Source organism: Pristis pectinata, chromosome 12 (assembly GCF_009764475.1).
Source record: "Pristis pectinata isolate sPriPec2 chromosome 12, sPriPec2.1.pri, whole genome shotgun sequence".
Taxonomy (NCBI): Eukaryota; Metazoa; Chordata; class Chondrichthyes; order Rhinopristiformes; family Pristidae; genus Pristis; species Pristis pectinata.
In genome coordinates, this window is record NC_067416.1 from 5,038,668 (window position 1) to 5,058,900 (window position 20,233).

Genomic DNA, 20,233 nt, shown 5'->3' on the forward strand with positions numbered 1-20,233 from the left:
TCAGAGGTCCATGTCTTACCTGGGGAGCTAAGCCGGTGAGATGCTTGAGGTGGCTGCTCACTCGGTTTGACTTCTTTATGATGGAGTGCATGCTTAATTTGGAGATCTTGTCCATCAGTGAGTCCTCATCACCCTTACGGTACTTCAGAACTGCATGGAGACACGGGAGTCCAAATCAACTAGAATTTGCACTTACTGCCATAAAACGTCCCAGAACATTTGCTGGAAGTGTTATCAACGAATGTTTAACCAGTGTGAGTGTCAGGGCTGGCGACCAAAAATGCAGTCAAAAGTTAGGTTTCAAGTACAGACTCAAAGACGAGGAGAGCTTTAGAGTCACAGAGTCAGACAGCACGGAAACAGGCCCTTCTGCCCAACTGGTCCACGCTGACCAAGGTGCCCACCTAAGCTAGTCCCATTTGCCAATGTTTGGCCCATAACCTTCTAAACCTTTCCTATCCATGAACATGTCCAACTGTCTTTTAAATGTTGCTTATGTACCACTTCCTCTGGCAGCTCATGCCATATACGGACCACTCTCTATGTAAAAAAAGTTGCCCCTCAACCTCCTATTAAATCTCTCCCCTCTCACCTTAAACCTATGCCCTCTAGTTCTTGATTCCCCAGCCCTGGGAAAGAGACTGTGCGCATTCACCCTATCTGTGCCCCTCCTGATTTTATACACCTCTGTAAGGTCGCCCCTCTGCCTCCGACACTCCAAGGACAGAAGTCTGAGCCTAGCGGGTAGGGAATTCTGGAGGTCAGCAGCCAAGGATTGAGTGTTTAAATTCAGGGAAGTCCAAAGTGCCAGGATTGGAGGAGTGGTGGCTGGACAGTGCTGGCAGCGCAGATGATTGATCTGCCCCAGTCCCACCCACAAGGAACATCAACCATTGGGTGCCCATTCTCTAGGGGTGGGGATAGTGGTGGCTCAACCTAAACAGCTGGGTAGTGGGATCAATACCAACGACAAGCCCAGAAGTCCTCTGATTTGGGATCCGCTACACCGGTTTGTCTGGCTCAGGTGAGTAAGTGAACAACTTCCTTTCCCAATGAAAATCAATGAAATATATTTGTTTCTTTAAACTTTCACTATAATCTGACAGGTTCATGGTCTCTTTTAGAGAGGCAGGGACACAGAGTGAGGGGGGGGGGGGGAGAGAGGGGGGTGGGAGAGAGGGGGTGGGAGGGGGGAGAGAGATTTGGGGGGAGAGAGTTGGGGGGAGAGGGAGGGAGAGGTGAAATTTGAAGGGGACCTGAGGGGTAAGTTTTTCACACAGAGGGTGGCGAATATCTGGAATGAGCTGCCAGAGGAACTGTGGGAGGCAGATACAATTATAATGTTTAAAAGGCAGGGAACCGGACAGGAAAGGGGTTGAGGGCCTAATGTGGGCAAATGTGATCAGCGTGGATAGGCATCACGGTCGGCACAGACGAGGTGCGCCCGGTGATTCCACGTGAGCAGGGGTGGAAATGGCAGAGTAGGAGGGAGGCGCTGCCCTTACCCAAGTCCTTCCGCCGTTTGTACTCGTTAATGTTGGCATTGAGTTCCTTCACTGCGAGCACAGCCTCCTCCAGTGGCTTCTTGTCGTGGTGTCTCTCCGGAGTGGTGTTTCAACAACTCTGAAAGCAGCAGTGGGTACCTCATCACCCTCTGAACTGGCTTGATGAGGAATGAGCCCAGGTTGATGTAGTTAGTTTTACCCCTGGTTTTTGCAAGAAAAAAGTGTATTAGCATTATTTAAAAAATCATTTAGTTGGATTAACAGGGCCTCTCCGCAGACTCAGACCTTTGTGAAGAGCATCAAGGTGCAGAAAGGATTTAATGTGACATGAACAGAGATGCAGGATATTAATTATACAGAGGGACTGGAGAACTGGCTCTTTAGGTTACGGGGAGATTTAATGGGGGTGCTCAAAATTACGAGGGGTTTTGATAAAGAGAAATTGTTTCCACCGGCAGGGAGATCAGTAACCAGGGGAAACAAATTGGAAGTAACGGCCAAGCAAAACAGAAGGGAGACGAGCAGAATTTCTTTCTGCACAGTCAGCTGAGTTATCTGGACCACACAGGCTGCAAGAATGGCTGCCTGACTCAACAGTAACTTTCAAAAGGGAATTAGATAAATACCGAAAGGGAAAAAAAAAGATTTTGCAGGAATTTGCAGGATGCCATTAAGCTGGAAAGAGTGCAGAGGAGGATGTTGGTGAGAGTTGAGGGACTGAGTTATGGAGAGGGGTCGAGCAGGTTGGGATATTTTTCACTGGAGCGCAGGAAAACGAGGTGTATAAAATCATGAGGGGTATAGATGGGGTGAATGCCCACTCAGTCTTTATCCCAGGGCTGGAGAATCAAGAACTAGAGGGCATAGGTTTAGGGCGAGGGGGGGATTTAATAGGAACCTATTCACCCCAGGGGTGGTGCACATAATGGAATGAGCTGCCAGAGGAAGTGGTCAAGGTAGGTACAATAATGACTTTTTTTTATTTACAGCGTGGTAACAGGCCCTTCCGGCCCAACGAGTCCACGCTGCCCATTTTAAACCCAAATTAACTTACCCGTACGTCTTTGCAATGTGGGAAGAAACCGGAGCACCCGGAGGAAACCCACGCAGACACGAGAGATTAAAAGACCCTTGGACAGTTACATGAATAAGGAAGGTTTAGAGAGATATGGGCCAAACATAGGCAAATGGGACTAGCTTAGATGGGAATCTTGGTCAGCATGGACCAGTTGGGCTGAAGGGCCTGTTTCCTGTGCTGTGTGATTACGGACTGCAGGGAAAGGGGGGGGGGTGTGGGTGGGGGGGGGGGGGAGGGCAAGGAGGTTCGGAGTGAGTGGATAGTCCCATCAAAGAGCCAGTGCAGATAGAAGTGGGGTGTATCGTTCTTTAATTCAGCCAAGACACAAAGCAGGTGTCCTTGGTGTACAATTACCTCATCAATTACCTCACCCAACTTCCTTGGCAAAGTTAATCTATTGAGTGACCCACTGAGCTGATTAAACTGGCTGGGACATAACTTACTGGCAGTTTTGGATTACGTTATCACAAAACATATGGTGGGATGGAGTGCTCTGTCAGACCAGAGACGCACAGGGAATCAGGTTGTGCGCTCTCTATCCTGGTTGGGAATGTTCAAGGGATGAATGGAATATTTGCCCATCATCTCAGCACAGCAAAGTAGGATCACTTATCTTCCAGCTCAACCTGAGACTGGGTAGCAATTCTTTGTATCTAACCTGCCCTGGGAGTGTGTGATGGGACAGTGTAGAGGGAGCTTCACTCTGTATCTAACCCGTGCTGCCCCTGCCCTGGGAGTGTGTGATGGGACAGTGTAGAGGGAGCTTCACTCTGTATCTAACCCACGGTGTTCCTGACATTGTTCCGTTTCCCAGCACCGACCTCTCTCCCACCCTCAGGTAGAAGAACCAATCAGAGACAGGGAATAAATCACACACTGGATCACTTGGTTCCGACATCATCAGTTGATCAACACTGGAGGGCAGAACAGATCAACAAAACACACCGGTTGGGTCGAGGCAGACGCAGGTTAATGAGTTTAGTGCAAGCTTTGTTAGGATGGGGAGCACACTGTGAATGGCAAGGCAGAGGGAAGGTCTGCAGCATGTCTGTATACAGGCCTCGGGTGTTAAGGGGGACTGAATGTGGGGACGAGTCCTGGGAATATTTTGTGAACTGCAGCGGGAATTGTCCCATGCAGGCTGGAGCTTGTTGGTACAACAGGGATAGTCACGCACTGTCTCTGTTGCTCCCTGCATCACACCCTCCCTCTCTCCCTGCACCGCTCCCCCTCCTCCTCCCCTTCCCCTCCCTCCCTCTACCTTCCCCTCCCCCTCCTCCTCCCCTTCCCTCCCTGCACCTCTCCCCCTCCTCCTTCCCTTCCCCTCCCTCCCTCCACCTTCCCCTCCCTCCTGCACCTCTCCCCTCCTCCCCTTCCCTCCCCTCCCTCTACCTTCCCCTCCCCCTCCACCTTCCCCTCCCTCCCTGCACCTCTCCCCCCCTCCCCTTCCCTCCCCTCCCCCTCCTCCTCCCCTTCCCTCCCTGCACCCTCTCCCCCTTCCCCTCCCTCCCTGCACCTCTCCCCCCTCCCCTTCCCCTCCCTCCCTGCACCTCTCCCCCCTCCTCCCCTTCCCTCCCCTCCCTCTACCTTCCCCTCCCCCCCCCTCCTCCCCTTCCCTCCCTGCACCTCTCCCCCTCCCTCCTCCCCTTCCCCTCCCTCCCTGCACCTCTCCACCTGCCCTCCCCCTCCTTCCCCACACCTCCCTCCCTCCACCTCTCCCTCCCTCAAGTGTCCTTGTTTCAATCTCTTTCAATCTCCCCCCCCACCTTTTCTCTCTACTTCCTTCTTCCTCTCTGTCTCTTTCCCTCTCTCTCCTCCCCCTCTCTCTCCTCCCCCTCTCTCTTGCCCTCAGATTTATTTAATTAAGACATCAGATCAAAACTCCAAGACAGGGAACCGGTAACATAACGGTTAAATTACTGCACGTAATCCAGAGGTAGGATGAGTGATCAGGCAACAAAACAGCCGAGGAATTTAAATTCGGTTAACTAAGAAAATCTGATCAACTCCTGAAGGGATTTGAACTTATTCCTACAGTCCAGAGCTCTGGACTACATCCAGTGTTACTTTACTCCTTTACACACCTACTGACACCTCTGCTGGATGTCTTTAGTAACCCCATGGATGGTCTTCCCTCCCCTCTCCCCTCGTACCGTCTCTCCCCTGCAACCCATGTGCATTGCCCCCACATCCAGTCCTCCTCCCCCACTGCCCAGCTCCATTCATTCACACGTAACCAATGCAGCCACAGCACAGAAATTCTATTGGGGAGGGGTGGTGCAAGCAGGTGGTGCAGAGGTGAAAGGTTGCAGGGTCGGACTTACCACTGGCGATAGATTGCTCTGTAGGGCGAACAGGTTTGTGCAGAGGAAAGAAAAGGCAGTTACTGAGAGAGAACGGCAGTGAACCCCCACCAAGTAATCCCAGCAGCACCGCAGACCCGACCTCAGGGAGCACAGCGCCCATTCCCGAAATCTGTTCGCCACCCACACAGAGCCCATTATCCTGCCGTGCTGTTAACCACAGTCCGTCCATTATCCACAGCACCCATTCCCAAGTCCCAGATCGTCCATTCCACAGAGGATCCATTACACTGACCGTCCATTCCACACACACAGTCCGTCACCCACGGAGAGCTCAGTACCACAGTGTCACTGATCACCACTGACTGTCCATTCCGCACACACAGTCCGTCACCCACGGAGAGCTCAGTACCCCAGTGTCACTGATCACCACTGACCGTCCATTCCACACACACAGTCCGTCACCCACGGAGAGCTCAGTACCATAGTGTCACTGATCACCACTGACCGTCCATTCCGCACACACAGTCCGTCACCCACGGAGAGCTCAGTACCATAGTGCCACTGATCACCACTGACCGTCCATTCCACACACACAGTCCGTCACCCACGGAGAGCTCAGTACCCCAGTGCCACTAATATTCACTGACCATCCATTCCCCACACAGTGTCCATCACCTACAGAGGGCCCATTACCAGAGTCCATCCAATCCTATAGAGTACCCATTCCACATAATACCCAGGACTGTCCATTCCCCACACAGTCTCTTCCCCACACAATGTCCATCACCCACAAAGAGCTCAGTACGTGCCACTAATAACCACTAACCATCGATTTCCCACACAGCACCCATTCCCATACTGTCCATTCCCCACACAGAGTCTATCACCTGTGGAGAGCTCATTACCCCAAAGTCACTAATAATCACAGACCGTCCATTGCCCGCACAAGATCCACTACCCAGACTGTCCATTATCCACACAGCACCCATTCCCCACAATCTCCAATGCCCATAACCCTTGATAGCCCAATCACACATCTCCCATTACCCGCACATTGTCCAGTATCCCGGACCGTCCATAGCCTCAGACAGTCCATAATCCTACACCATCCTTAACCCGACGCCCATTACCCACACAGTGTCCATTACCCCACATATTGAACATAACCCTAGTGTCTATAACCCCCAGTCTCCCATTGCTCGCACAGTCCATTACCCTACAATGTTCATTCCCCCAGACCTCCCATTAGTCCAGACCATCTACTACCCTCACACAAGAGTCCTTTACCCTCGGAACTGGAGCCAAGCTTGCTGTGCACAAGCTGTCTGCCACATTTCCTACATTACAACAGTGACGACACTGCAGGAATGTACTTCATTGTCTGGAGTGTTGTGGAGATCAAAACTCCATCCTCTAACAACCTTCCTGTCAGCAAGTGCACATCAAAAGGAATTGACTGGCTGGGCCCATTTTGGGAAGTATAGAAAGGTACTATAGAAATGCATGCCCCTTTCAAGATCCCTTCACAGCCAATGAAATACTGTTAACATGCAGTCACTGTTGCAATGTTCTGTACAAATACACCTCCTCTCACCCTGTGTTCTGTTCACACCCTTTGTCTGCTCATGTCTTACCGGAGGTGATCCAGACAAGCGTTGACATGCCCCTGAATCTCTTTGTCCTTCTCGTACGTCTCCAAGAGGGCGATGGCTTCCTCGTGGTTTTGACAGTAAACATTATACATGTCCTGCAGCTCATTCCTGTAGGACAGAAACACCTGACCTGGACGTGGGCGAGAAAGAGAAAAGAATACTCAATCTGATTGAACACTAGGCCCTTATTTCTCTTTTATCCCTCAGCACAACATCAAAGTCACTGGTGTGAAAGGGTTGGGAGGAGCAAGGAGTTCCTTCACGCTGTGATTGTGGGAAAGAGTAATTCGAGACAGGAAGTGTGTTGTGGATAGTGAGGCCATTCAGCCTCTCAAAACTGTTCTGTCCTCATGAGATCATGACTGATCTGCAAGTCAATACCACCTACCTATTTTAACTCCTGTCCCTCACAAAACCAACCCAATCCGGGCCGTGCCATCTTCTCGCAGCTACCATCGGACAGGAGATACAGAAGCCTGAAGTCCCACACCACCAGGTTCAAGAACAGCTACTTCCCTTCAACCATTTGGTTCTTGAACCAACTGGCAAAACCCTAATCACTACGGTTTAGCAACACTGTGACCACTTTGCACTGAAATGGACATTTTGTTTGTTCTAATTATGTTCTTTCTTATAAAAATTGTGTTTTATTTATGTTTTTTCTTGTGAATGCTGCTTATCTGATGCTCTGTGCCTGTGATGCTGCTGCAAGTAAGTTTTTCATTGCACCTGTGCACACATGGACTTGTGCATATGACAATAAACTTGACTTTGACTTTGAGAAGGCATGGATACTGCCCAACCTTGTGAGCATTTCCAAGAATTCCTGTCCTATTTCAGATTGATTTCTGCTTTTGAAAAATCCAGAGTCTAGAAAGCTCCAAATGGGACCCTTCAGACAGTGCCCGAGGTCGGGATCAAACCCGGGTCACTGGTGCTGCAAGGCAGCAGTTCTGCCAACTGCACCACTGTGCTGTGCCAAAATATGCCTCCCAACGTCATCCCTGGGCTGCCTGTCTCTGACCTGGACTTACCCCACCAGTAGCAGGGACGCTCTCCATCTCTATCGATCCATGCAATGACTTGTTCACTTTGGGAAGGAAGAGCGAAAGGACAAGGTAATGTGGAGAAGTGAGATGCACTATTGTGTATGGAACACCGTAAGCCAGCTAATGCAATGTTGGTCCTTATTGTCAGTGGTGGTGGGGGGGGGGGGAGGGGGGTGGTTGGAGTATCTATCTAATACACCATTTTATCCTCCTGAACTCAAGTGCACAAGCCTGGAACTGCACAGTCATAAGTGTCTCATAACAGAGTTGATGGGCAGGGGAGAAAGATTACAGGGAAATTAGGGGAATTAGGCGGAGGGGATAGCTCTGCCAGGAACTGGCATGCATCAGATGGACAAAATGGCCTCCTTCTATGTCATTAGAAGCAATGCAAGCCTCTAGCCTTTTCACCATGCGTCATTCTTCACAAATGCCTCCCCAAGATCAGTACTTCACTTCCAAAGGCGTGGCATGAGATGCAAACGTCATGTGTGAAATAGCAAGGAATGAAATTGATTTAGGAGGAAGGTTAGTGGGAATGAGGGAAACTTGGCTGGATAAACTAATTCACAGAACATAGAACATTACAGCACAGGACAGGCCCTTCGGCCCACGATGCTGTGCCGACATCTTATCCTGCTGTAAGATCTATCTAACCCTTCCCTCCCACATAGTCCTCCATTTCTCTATCGTTCGTGTGTCCATCTAAGAGTCTCTTAAATGTCCCTAATGTATCTGCCCCCACAACCTCTGCGGCAGTGCGTTCCACGCACCCACCACACTCTGTGTAAAAAACTTACCCCTGACATCCCCCTTATATCTTCCTCCAATCACCTTAAAATTATGCCCCCTCATGTTAGCCATTGTCACCCTGGGAAGAAGTCTCTGACTGTCCACTCGATCTATGCCTCTTATCACCTTGTACACCTCTATCAAGTCACCTCTCATCCTCTTTCTCTCCAAAGAGAAAGCCCTAATCACTCAACCTATTCTCAAAAGACATGCTCTCCAATCCAGGGCAGCATCCTGGTAAATCTCCTCTGCACCCTCTCTAAAGCTTCCACATCCTTCCTATAATGAGGCAACACAGAACTGAACATAATACTCCAAGTGTGGTCTAACCAGAGTTCTATAGAGCTACAACATTAATTCCCAGGTAAGCTCTGCCCTGTATGGGTTAGTGTGATAACACAGCTGTGTGTCTTGGGAGGAAACTTTGGCACAAATTAATGTGAAGATCAATAGTGGTAAACACAAGCCCAGTCCATCACAGCCTCATCACCTCCTTCCATCCAGCCCATCTTCACGGTGTGTTGCTTCAGGAAGGCTGACGGTATCGTCAAGGATGCCTGCCACCATTCCCTTTTCTCTCTTCTACCTTTTGGGAGCTTGATAGCCCGGATTGTCCAGACTCAGGAACAGCATCTTCCCCACTGCTGTCAGACTCCTGAACCAGTCCCCTCTTTCACATCCCCTACCCGGTGGGGCTGGCATGCTCTCAGACTCTCTACCCCTCTTGGTTATTCCGTTATTGTCACTTCAGCATCTCTTTTGTACTACTTCAGGTTGCACTGCAATCTTTGCACCATTCTGCTGTTCTGTGCTCATCACTGCATTTATTATTACTCTGTAAGCTTCACGAAAATGAGGAATTTAATTGCACCCTGGTGCATATGACAATAAACTAATCTTCTTTCATTACAGCTTATTCTCACAAACCAAACAAATAAACCCAACACGTGAACTACCTTAAGGAAGGTTTGGATTTTATTGCAAAATCTTTACTGCTGTCATTGCTGGCTTTCAGCTAACTTACGGAGGGTGTGAAACGCTGTGTTGTGTCAGCAGTGGGAACGAGTCATCCTAAAACTGGCTGCAAACTCATTTGTCACTGTGTATTGCGACCTGTGTGTGTTTCCCTGAAAGGAAGGCACCCTATTCATCGCAGCAGCCGCCGCATTCCTGCGCAGCGATTGGAGAGGGGCGTCAGCCCTTAGAGATACATTCCCCGTAATAGCCTGACTGTAACACACATGTGGTCTGCCAAAGACAGGCAAGACCCCACCCACCCGGGTCATTCTCTCTTCTCTCCTCTTCCATCAGATAGAAGATACAGGAGCCTGAGGGCACGTACCACCAGGCTCAAGGACAGCTTCTACCCCACTGTGATAAGACTATTGAATGGTTCCCTACACAATGAGATGTATAAGTCCCTACAAGTCCCTACGGAGAGCTGCCCCCCCACAAGGCCGACCAAGGGAACTGAGGGATGTAGGGCTTGTACAGGAAAGTGATGCTGTTGACTAGCAGCCACAATAGTATTTGAAAGGGGTCAAGTAGGCAGATGCTACTATTTCTTATAGTGAGAAGCATTGAAACGGTAGATAAAGAGAACTATTTACTCTAGTATAACCTAGACAGAGATCAATGGAGGGAATCAAGAGATTTGGAGACAGTACAGGAAGGTGGCCCTGAGGTAGAAGATCAGCCACTTTGTATCGAAAGACAGAGAAAGCACGAGGGGCCAAATCTCTTGCTGTTGCTCCTATTTCATACAGTGAGGAGTCTAGTGACATGGTGTTGAGACAACAACCTCTGCCTCAATATCAGCACACGCCCCTGTCTGTATCAACAGTGTTGAGGAGGAGATGGTTGACAGCTTCAAGTTCCCAGGTGTAAGTATCACCAACAATTTGTCCTGGTCAAACCACATAGATGCTATGGCCAACAAAGCACACCAACGCCTCTACTCCCTTAAGGTCCCCGATGACCTTCACCAATTTTTTATAGATGCACCATAGAAAGCATCCTATCCGGACGCATCACAGCTTGGTACGTCAACTGCTCTGCCCAGACCGCAAGAAATTGCAGAGAGTTGTGAACACAGCCCAGTCTTTCACACAAACCAGCCTCCCCTCCTCTGCACTTCCCGCTGCCTCAGGAAAGCAACCGACACAATCAAAGGCCCATCCCACCCCAGGCACTCTCTCTTTTCCCTCCTCCCATCAGGCAGAAGATACAAAAGCCTGAAAGCGCGTACCACCAGGCTCAAGGACAGCTTCTATCCCCACTGTTATAAGACTGTTGAACGATTCCCTAGTACGATAAGGTGGACTCTTGACCTCACAATCTACCTTGTCATGGCCTCGCACCTTATTGTCTGCCTGCACTGCACTTTCTCTGTAACTGTAACACTGTATTCTGCATCCTGTTATTGCTTTTCCTTTTGTACTACCTTGATACACTTTGGTGTATTGATACTCGATACAGTTTGGAATGATCTGCATGGATGGCACGCAAAACAAAGTTTTTCACTGTATCTCGGTACATTCAGTAGTTCAGAGTCATGTCACAAATCACTTCCTCTGAGCCCGAGATATTTCCACTGGGAATCAAAGGCCAATGGAGATCAGTAATTATCTAACTGAATGACAAAACAAACTTGAAGGGCTGAACGGCCCCCTCATGTGAACTGAATGTTGGGGGTTGATCCACTTGTCTCAAGCCTTCCCCTCCCTCTTGCCCCAGCACCCATGTTGGGTGCGAGTGACCATAGAACATACCTATGCTGTCCGTTTCCTCCAGCTCCTCGTGCAGGCGCCTGGAGACCTCGATGACGGTCTGGATGTTCCCGAAGAGAGCTTCGCAATCTACCTGCTGTAGCTGAGGGAGAGAGGGGAAGACCATTAACTGGAGGATTGGGTCCATGGGCTCCATCATACGGGGGGATCCTCAGGAGGTACAAACAATCTGCTGGAGAAACTCAGGGGGTCGAGCAGCATCTGTGGGAAGAAAGGAATTGTCGAAGTTTCGGTTCTAGGGTTTCAACCCGAAACATCGACAATTCCTTCACCCCGCTGAGTTTTAGTCTGTTGCTCCAGATTCCAGTGTCTGCATGGATCCTCAGGAGATACCTGACCATGAAATCCAGAACTTTTGGGAGGGTCAGTGCTGAGGGAGTGCTGCATTCTCAGAGGAACAGTACTGAGGGAGGGGTGGTACTGAGGGAGGGGCGGTACTGAGGGAGTGCCGCACTGTGGGGGGGGGGGTGGTACTGAGGGAGCGTCACACTGTGGGAGAGGCAGTACTGAGCAAGGCTGCAATAGCAGGGGAGCAGCTCTGGTGTGTGACTTGACAGGGAACCTGCCTGAGCAAGTATTTGCAGTGGAATTCTGCAGCCATGGTGCGTTGGTGGAGGAGGGGAACTGAACGTTTGGGTTGGTGAATGGACTGCCAATCAAGTGAGCTGCCTTGTCCTGATTGGCGCCGAGCTCCACGAGTTCTGTTGTGGGCGGCACTCACCCAGAGCAACTTGCCAGCTGGTGCACCGGTCGAGCTGCACGCTCGGCTGAGTCAAGGCTGAAAGGTTTGAGCTGGAACCTTTATGCTGCTCTCCCCGTCCGGCACCCCCTCTGGGGACATTAATCTACCCTCTTGGAAGACGCCCCTCACCCGTTTGGCTTGCAGTGGGACGAGCACTTTCTCCACACACATCTCCAGGTCCTTAATGTAGTCGGCTTCGGTCTGCAGCAGCTCCTCGATCACCTTTGCCCTCTTCTCCATCATCTTGTGTTCAGGTTTCTCCGCCGTTGCTGAGACTGGTGGTGCCTCGAGGGAGCTGTGGTCAGTCGACAGCAGCGTCATGTCTGTGGGGATGTAAAGGATTAACTCTGTGTCGATAAACACCACTTCCCCACGTTCAGAAGTAATGGCATAGCCTTTGTTTTTATTTACTCATTCATTTTCTGGGATTTGAATGTCATTGGCAAGGCCAGCATGTATTGCCCAACCCCAATGGCCCCAGAGAAGGTGGGGGGGGATCCACCTTCTTGAACCACTGCAGTCCTTCTGGTGAAGGTGCTCCCACTGTGCTGTTTGGGAGGGAGTTCCAGGATAGACCCAGCCACGATGAAGGAACGGTGCCTGACTTGGAGGGGAACCTGCAGGGGATGGTGTTCCCATGCACCTGCTGACTCTTGTCATAGTCATAGAGTCATATAGCATGGAAACAGGCCCTTTGGCCCAACTCGTCCATGCCGACCAAGTTGCCCCATCCAAGCTTGTCCCATTTGCCCGTGTTTGGCCCATAACCTTCTTAACTTTTCCTGTCCTCTTATCTGTCCAACTGTCTTTTAAAAGTTGTTGTTGTACCTGCCTCAACCACTTCCTCTGGCAGCTCGTTCCAACACTGACCACTCTCTGTGTAAAAAAAGTTGCCCCACAAGTTCCAATTAAACCTTTCCCTCTCACCTTAAAACTATGCCCTCTAGTTCTTGAGTGCCTAAACCTGGGAAAAAGACTGAGTGCACTTGTCCTTGGCAACGGAGTGCTGTTGGGAGTAGCCCGGGTGAGTAAATGCAGTGCATTTTGTAGATGTCTGCACTGCAGCCACTGTGCCCTGGTGGTGGTGGGTGGGAGGGTGTAGGGTGTTGGGGTGCCAATCGAGCAGGCTGCTTCAACCTGTCCGGTAAAACAAGGTCAGGCTTGCACTGCATTCATTAAGTAGACTGATACAAAGTTAGCCACTTTAATAAGGAGCAGAACCTACCACTCATCTTCACACTAGGGACAATTTACAGCAGCCAATTAACCTACTAACTCTCTCTTCTCTCCTTTTCCATTGGGTAGAAGATACAGGTGCCTGAGTGCACGTACCACCAGGCTCAAGGGCAAACTTCTATCCCACTGTGATAAGATTATTGAACAGTTCTCTTATACAATGAGAAGGACTATGACCTCATGATCTACCTTGTTGTGACCTTGCACCTTATTGCACTGCACTTTCTCCGTAGCTGTGACACTTTACTCTGTACTGTTATTGTTTTTACCTGTACTACATGAATGCACTCTGTACTAACTCAATGTAACTGCACTGTGTAATGAATTGACCTGTACTATCAGTTTGTAAGACAAGCTGTTCACTGTACCTCGGTACAAGTGACAATAATAAACCAATACCAATAACCTGTATGTCTTTGGGATATGGGAGGAAACTCAAGTACCTGGAGGAAACCCACGCAATCACAGGGAGAACGTACAAACTCCCACATAGACATCACCCGATTGAGGTCAGGACTGCTTGCATCGTGGTCTGGGACAGTAATTTGAATGCACGAGAACGTAAGAATTTGCAGGGAGTAGTGGACTCAGCCCAGTACTTCACAGGTACATCCCTCCCCCACCATTGATGGTATCTACAGGAGGCGCTGCCTCAAGAAGGCAACGTCCGTCATCAAAGATCCCCACCATCCGGCCATGCCATCTTCTCGCAGCTACCATCGGGCAGGAGGTACAGAAGCCTGAAGTCCCACACCACCAGGTTCAAGAACAGCTACTTCCCTTCAACCATTCGGTTCTTGAACCAACCTGCACAACCCTAATCACTACCTCAGTATAGGCAACACTGGGACCACTTTGCACTAAAATTGACTTCCTTTTTTTGTTCTAATTGTGTTCTTTCTTGTAAAAGTTGTGTATAACTTATGTTTAATTTATGTTTTGCTTGTGAATGCTACTTATCTGATGCTATGTGCCTGTGATGCTGCTGCAAGTAAGTTTCTCATGGACTTGTGCATGTGGCAATAAACTTGACTGTGAAACCGAGTTGTTGTAGACGTGAGGCAGTGGCTCAACCAGTGGTACCTCTGTACCACCCTGTGCTGACCTACCTGTGGAGATATAAAAGATGAAAACACTAGACAGGCATAACTGGAATGTTGTATCCAATTCTGGACACTACACTTGAGGGTGTGAAGGTCCCTGTACCTGCCCTGATTCTCCCCCTGTATGGCTCCAAACCCCAAAGTCAAAGGTCAAGTTTATTGTCATATACTCAAGTCCATGTGTGCACAGGTGCAATGAAAATCCTACTTGCGGCAGCATCACATAGCGTCAGATAAGCAGCATTCACAAGAAAAACATAAATTAAACATAAATTATACACAACTTTTATAAGAAAGAACAGAATTAGAACAAAAAGAAAACAAAGTTCCATTGTAGTGCAAAGTGGTCACGGTGTTGCTAAACTGCAGTGATTAGGGCTGTACCGGTTGGTTCAAGAACTGAATGGTTGAAGGGAAGGAGCTGTTCCTGAACCTGGTGGTGTGGGACTTCAGGCTTCTGTACCTCCTGGCCCGATGGGAGCTGCAGAAGATGGCAGGGCCCACCCACGGACTGTGCTTAGTTGCAAAACTCTGGAAAAATCCTCCTCTGCCCCAGCCTCAAACCACGTACCTCCACCCTGACAGATTGTGCAGTTCCTGCTGCAATTAGCGTAGATTATTTAGAGACACGGGACTGTTTGCCACCGGGAGTGTTCCTTGTGTGATTGAATTCTCCTGACTGTACATCAGTGTGTCAGCTTGTCACATCAGCCCTCTGGGTCCTGAGCTCGGGCTGATCAAGTTGCTGCCTGCCCAGTTCTGGGAATCTCCTTCAGCAGCAAACAATCTGCTGGAGGACTCAGCGGTCGAGCAGCATCTGTGGAGGAAAGGAATTGTCGGCATTTCGGGTCAAGACCCTGCATCGGGACTGGGACCCTGCATCGGGACTGGGACCCTGCATCGGGACATCTTGCTGTCCATCAGGATGCAGGGTTTTGACCCAAAACATCGACAATTCCTTTCCTTCCACAGATGCTTGCTCGACCCGCTGAGTTCCTCCAGCAGATTGTTGTTGCTCCAGCTTCCAGTGTCTGTGGTCTCCTGTGTCTCCCTGGTTACATACGATGAGCTATTGTCGGCTCTTGGACTGTATTCATTGGAGTACAGAAGAATGAGAGGAGACCTCATAGAAACGTTTCGAATGTGGAAAGGACTGGACAGTAGTAGATGTGGCTAAGCTGTTTCCCTTGGTGGGTGAGTCCAGGGACAAGAGGCACAGTCTTAGAATTAGAGGGCACCCATTTAGAACTGAGATGAGGAGAAAATTTCTTTAGCCAGAGGTGTGGATTTATGGAATTCATTGCCACATACAGCGGCGGAGGCCCGATCATTGGGGGTGTTTAAGGAGGAGATTGATAGGGATCTAATAAGTGAGGGTAATCAAGGGATATGGGAAAAAGGCCAGGAATTGGGGCTAGATGGAGAATAGTTTAGCTCATGGTGAGGTAGCGGAGCACTCAATGGCCGAATGGCCTACTTCTGCTCCTTTGTCTTGGGATCTCCTCTCCTCCCTTTCACTTAACAAAGGATGGGGTGGGAACAGAAATAGTTCATTCAGTTCCCTTGAGCTTGCTGCACCATTCAATAAGCTGATTCTCCAACTCCACGCTTCCGCTAGTCCCTGCATTGTTTGACTCTCTTGCTGTCCAAAGTCCAACTGCAGAGTTACAGAAGTTTATGATACACAAGGAGGCCATTCAGCCCACTGTGAACATGCCAGCCAAAATGGACTATTTAGGTTCTTGTCCTACAGTCGCCCAAGTGGAAACACCGCAAAGATTTACGAGAATGTTGCCAGGATTCAAGGGCCTGAGGTTAGGACTTTTATTCCTTAGAGTGATGGGGTGACCTTATAGAGGTGTATAAAATCATGATGGGCATAGATAGAGTGAATGTACACAGTCTTTTTGCTGGGGAAAGGGAACCAAAAACTAGAAGGCATAGGTTTAAGGTGAGAGGGGAAAGATTTAAAAGGGACCTGATGGGCAACTTCTTCACACAGAGGGTGGTAGGTGTATGGAACGAGCTGCCAGAGGAAGTGGTTGAGGCAGGTATAATAACAACACTTAAAAGACATTTCAACAGGTACATGGATAGGAAAGGTTTAGAAGCATATGGGCTAAACACTGGCAAATGGGACTGCTTAGATGGGAATCTTGGTTGGCATGGACCAGATGGGCTGAAGGGCCTGTTTCCGTGCTGTATGATGCTATGTACAACCAATTCCTATAGACCCCAGCATGGAGTGAGTGGCTGTGATGTTCACAAGAGGGCAAAAGGCAGAAGTGACCGAGACAGGTACATTAACAACATTTAAAGGACATTTGGACAGGTACATGGTTAGGAAAAGTATTGAGGATATGGGCCAAACACAGGCAAGCGGCACCAGCTTAGGTGGGTACCTTGGTCGCATGGACGAGTTGGGCCGAGGGCCTGTTTCCGTGCTGTATGACTCTATGACCCTAAGTGTTCATCCAGGTACTTCTTAAAATGTGAAGTAGTTTCAGGGAGCAAAATCCCTGACCCAACACTATTGTCTGACAATTCTTTTCCCTGGAATTATTCTACCAATGAACTTAAACTCATGTCCCCTAGTCCTGTCCTCTCTGCTAATGGAAATATACTGCTCCTGTTCACTCTAACCAGTCCTTGCACATATATCGATTATATTTCCTTTCAAGTCTCCTCTGTTCCAAAGGAAACAGCCCCAGTCCAAACTTCGAGCTCCCGTCCTTTACTGATCTCATCATAATGCAGCCAGTGGCTGGTCAGTCATATCTCTCAGATAAGGCGTGTTTATGATCAAACACTGATGTCCCACCACATCTCCTCTTCCTCTCCTGCCCATACTCTCAAATGCATGAGTTTTTGGTGGCATAGTGATGCAGCTAGTCGAGCCACTGTCTCACATCTCCAGGGACCTGTGCTGGATCTCTCTATGATTTAATTATCTGGCCATCTTCAGGTTGCTATTCTCGGGATTTCCTCATGCACAAATCAGCTGCCACGTCTCCTGCGTTTTAAGATTTAGATGGTGGTGAAGCACTTTGTGATATCCTGAAAGGGTCAAAAAGGGTGCTACAAAAATGCAACATGCAAAGCACTGGAGGAACTCAGCGGGTCAGGCAGCATCTGTGGAGAGAAATGGACAATGGATATTTCGGGTCGAGACCCTTCGCCGGGACTGATCCGTCGTGAATCCAGATGAAGGGTCTCGACCTGAAAAGTTGACTGTCCATTTCCCTCCATAGATGCTGCCTGACCCGCTAAGTTCCTCCAGCATCTTGTGTGTTGCTCCAGATTCTGGCATCTGCAGTCTCTGGTGTCCAAAGGAATGCAAGACTTCCTGTATATCTCAGGCCCAGTGTCTGCACTTTTATGCAATGCTTTGGGTTGTTGCTTTGGCAAAGGTAAAGCACTAAATAAATACACAGGGCTGTTGTTGCATAAGCGAGGGAATGACTGTTTCAGTTTCTGTGAAGCTAGGAGTGGCTCTGAATGAATCATGTCAAGGCTCGTCTTCTCCTCCCAGCTCCCCCACAGACTCAGAGCTAACTGACCTAACCAGTTACACCAGAAGTGTCTCCTTCATCCACATAGCGCAGGTGTGGAGGAGGCCTTCTTCAGAGGCAGTCCCTGCGGATCGAGGGAGACTGGCTTCTACTTGTGGGTTCTGAGGTGGTTGACGAGGCCGATGTGGGAATCTCAGACGAGGCAGGAGGGGTCTGATGGAATGGGTGGGTCGTTTGTGAGGTAGCGCATTCCTTTCAACATTTACACAAGGTCTCTGTGTACTCCTGATGCATAGACTCGATGTTCTCAGTACTTGGTGTTGGTATTGCCATTGGTTTATCATTGCACATGTACCAAGATACAGTGAAAAACTTAGCTTTGCAAGCCATCCCATACAGATCATTTCAAAACCATGAGTACTTTGAGGTAGTACAAGGGAAATGCAGTAACAGACTGCAGAATAAAGTGTTACAGTTACAGAGAAAGTGCAGTGCGGGTAGACAAATAAGTACAAGGACCACGACGAGGAAGATTCCTGCTGGAATGCAGGACGCAAAGCAATGCAAGGGTGCAGCGCGAGAGCCTGCATCCTGCACCAGCAGTGGGAGACACAAGAGAGACTGCGGATGCTGGAATCTGCAGTGATACTCAAGATGCTGGAGGAACTCAGCGGGTCAGGCAGCATCTGTGGGGGGGAAACAGTGGGCGTTTCAGGTCGAGGCCCTTCCTCTGGACTGAAAGGTAGAGGGGAGAGAGCAGAAAGTGGAGGGAAGGGGCGACACAGTAGCGTAGCGGTTAGTGCGACGCTATTACAGCGCCAGCGATCGGGGTTCGATTCCCGTCGCTGTCTGTAAGGAGTTTGTACGTTCTCCCGTGTCTGCGTGGGTTTCCTCCGGGTGCTCCGGTTTCCTCCCACATTGCAAAGACGTACGGGTAGGTTAATTGGGTTTAAAAAAAAATGGGCGGCGCAGACTCGTTGGGCCGTAAAGGCCTGTTACCATGCTGTAAATAAAATTTAAATTTAAAAGAGCTGGAAGGTGATGGGTGGATCCAGGTGAGGAGGGGGGGATAGGCAGAAGGAGGAGGGGAGGGTGGGAACAGTGGCAGAGGCCAGGAGGTGATAGGTGGAGGTGACAGAGGGTGGGATCTGATAGGAGAGGAAGGTGGAGCCTGGAATCAAGGGAGGGAGGTGGGGAGGGGACCCAGTGGGAGGAACTGGGTAGATCAGGAGCAAAGAGGAAAGGGACAGAGAGGGGGAGCAGGTTACCAGAAGGCGGAGAATTCAGCAAAAGGAGTACGGCTTATCCTGACATTCCCTCTCCCTGTATCCACTTCAAAACTCTTCAACGGCTTAAAGGCCTTTGTTAGTTCACCCCTCAGCTGCCTTCTCCCAAGAGAAACGCGACCCACCCTGTTCACCTTCTCCTGATGTGGAAACCCTTGTACCTCCAGTTTCATCCCTGCAAACATTCTCTGCAGCCCCTCTGGTTTGTCCACCTCTCCCTTCAATGTTTCTTGGCTGACCCCCTCAGCTGTGCGAGTTGCACATTCCCATCCTTCTATCGTGAACGCAGTTACCTGCGTGTGGAGGAGGGCAAGGGAATCGTAGGAACAGGACAGCACAGAAACGAGCCCCTTTGGCCCAGCTCGTCCATGCCGACTGTGATCCTTGCGCTCATCTCGTTGGCCCGCATTGTGTCCCTGTACGTCTGTCCTATCCAAGTCCTTGTCCAAACATCTTATAAATGTTGTAAGTGAGAAGGGGAGGGAAGGGGGTGGGGAGGGGAGGGGGAGGGGAGCGGAGGGGGAGGAAAGGGGAGGGGAAGGAGGGGGAGGGGAAGGAGGGCGGAGAGAAAGGAAGGGGGAGGGGAAGGGGAAGGGGGAGGAAAGGGGAGGGGAAGGAAAGGGGGAAGGGAGGGGAAGGAGGGAGGAGGGGAAGGAAAGGGGGAAGGGAGGGGAAGGAGGGAGGAGGGGAAGGAAGGGGGGGAAGGGGAAGGGGAGGGGAAGGAAAGGGGGAGGGGAAGGAAAGGGGGGAGGGGAAGGAAAGGGGGAGGGGAAGGAAAGGGGGAGGGGAAGGAAAGGGGGAGGGGAAGGAAAGGGGGAGGGGAAGGAAAGGGGGAGGGGAAGGAAAGGGGGAGGGGAAGGAAAGGGGGAGGGGAAGGAAAGGGGGAGGGGAAGGAAAGGGGGAGGGGAAGGAAAGGGGGAGGGGAAGGAAAGGGGGAGGGGAAGGAAAGGGGGAGGGGAGGAAAGGGGAGGGGAAGGAAGGGGAAGGGAGGGGAAGGAGGGTGGAGGGGAAGGAAGGGGGAGGGGAAGGAAAGGGGGAGGGGAAGGAAGGGGAAGGGAGGGGAAGGAGGGCGGAGGGGAAGGAAGGGGGAGGGGAAGGGGAGAAGACGGGTAAGTGAGAGGTGTAGAAAGCCACAGGCCATTAGGCCCAGAGTTTGCAATAGCTCTTTTTGTAGAGAAATCCA

The 20,233-nt window shown here is 50.1% G+C and overlaps 1 protein-coding gene across 1 annotated transcript in view; it reads right to left on the reverse strand.

The window, feature by feature from the left end:
- Positions 1 to 20,233, reverse strand: part of LOC127576874 (dynamin-binding protein-like) — a 111,957-nt gene that overhangs the window by 14,331 nt on the left and 77,393 nt on the right. The window contains 7 exon segments of the mRNA XM_052027680.1: positions 20 to 150; positions 1,506 to 1,614; positions 1,616 to 1,706; positions 4,908 to 4,925; positions 6,524 to 6,671; positions 11,154 to 11,253; positions 12,043 to 12,236. Of these exon segments, the coding sequence (XP_051883640.1) occupies positions 20 to 150; positions 1,506 to 1,614; positions 1,616 to 1,706; positions 4,908 to 4,925; positions 6,524 to 6,671; positions 11,154 to 11,253; positions 12,043 to 12,236 (791 nt within the window).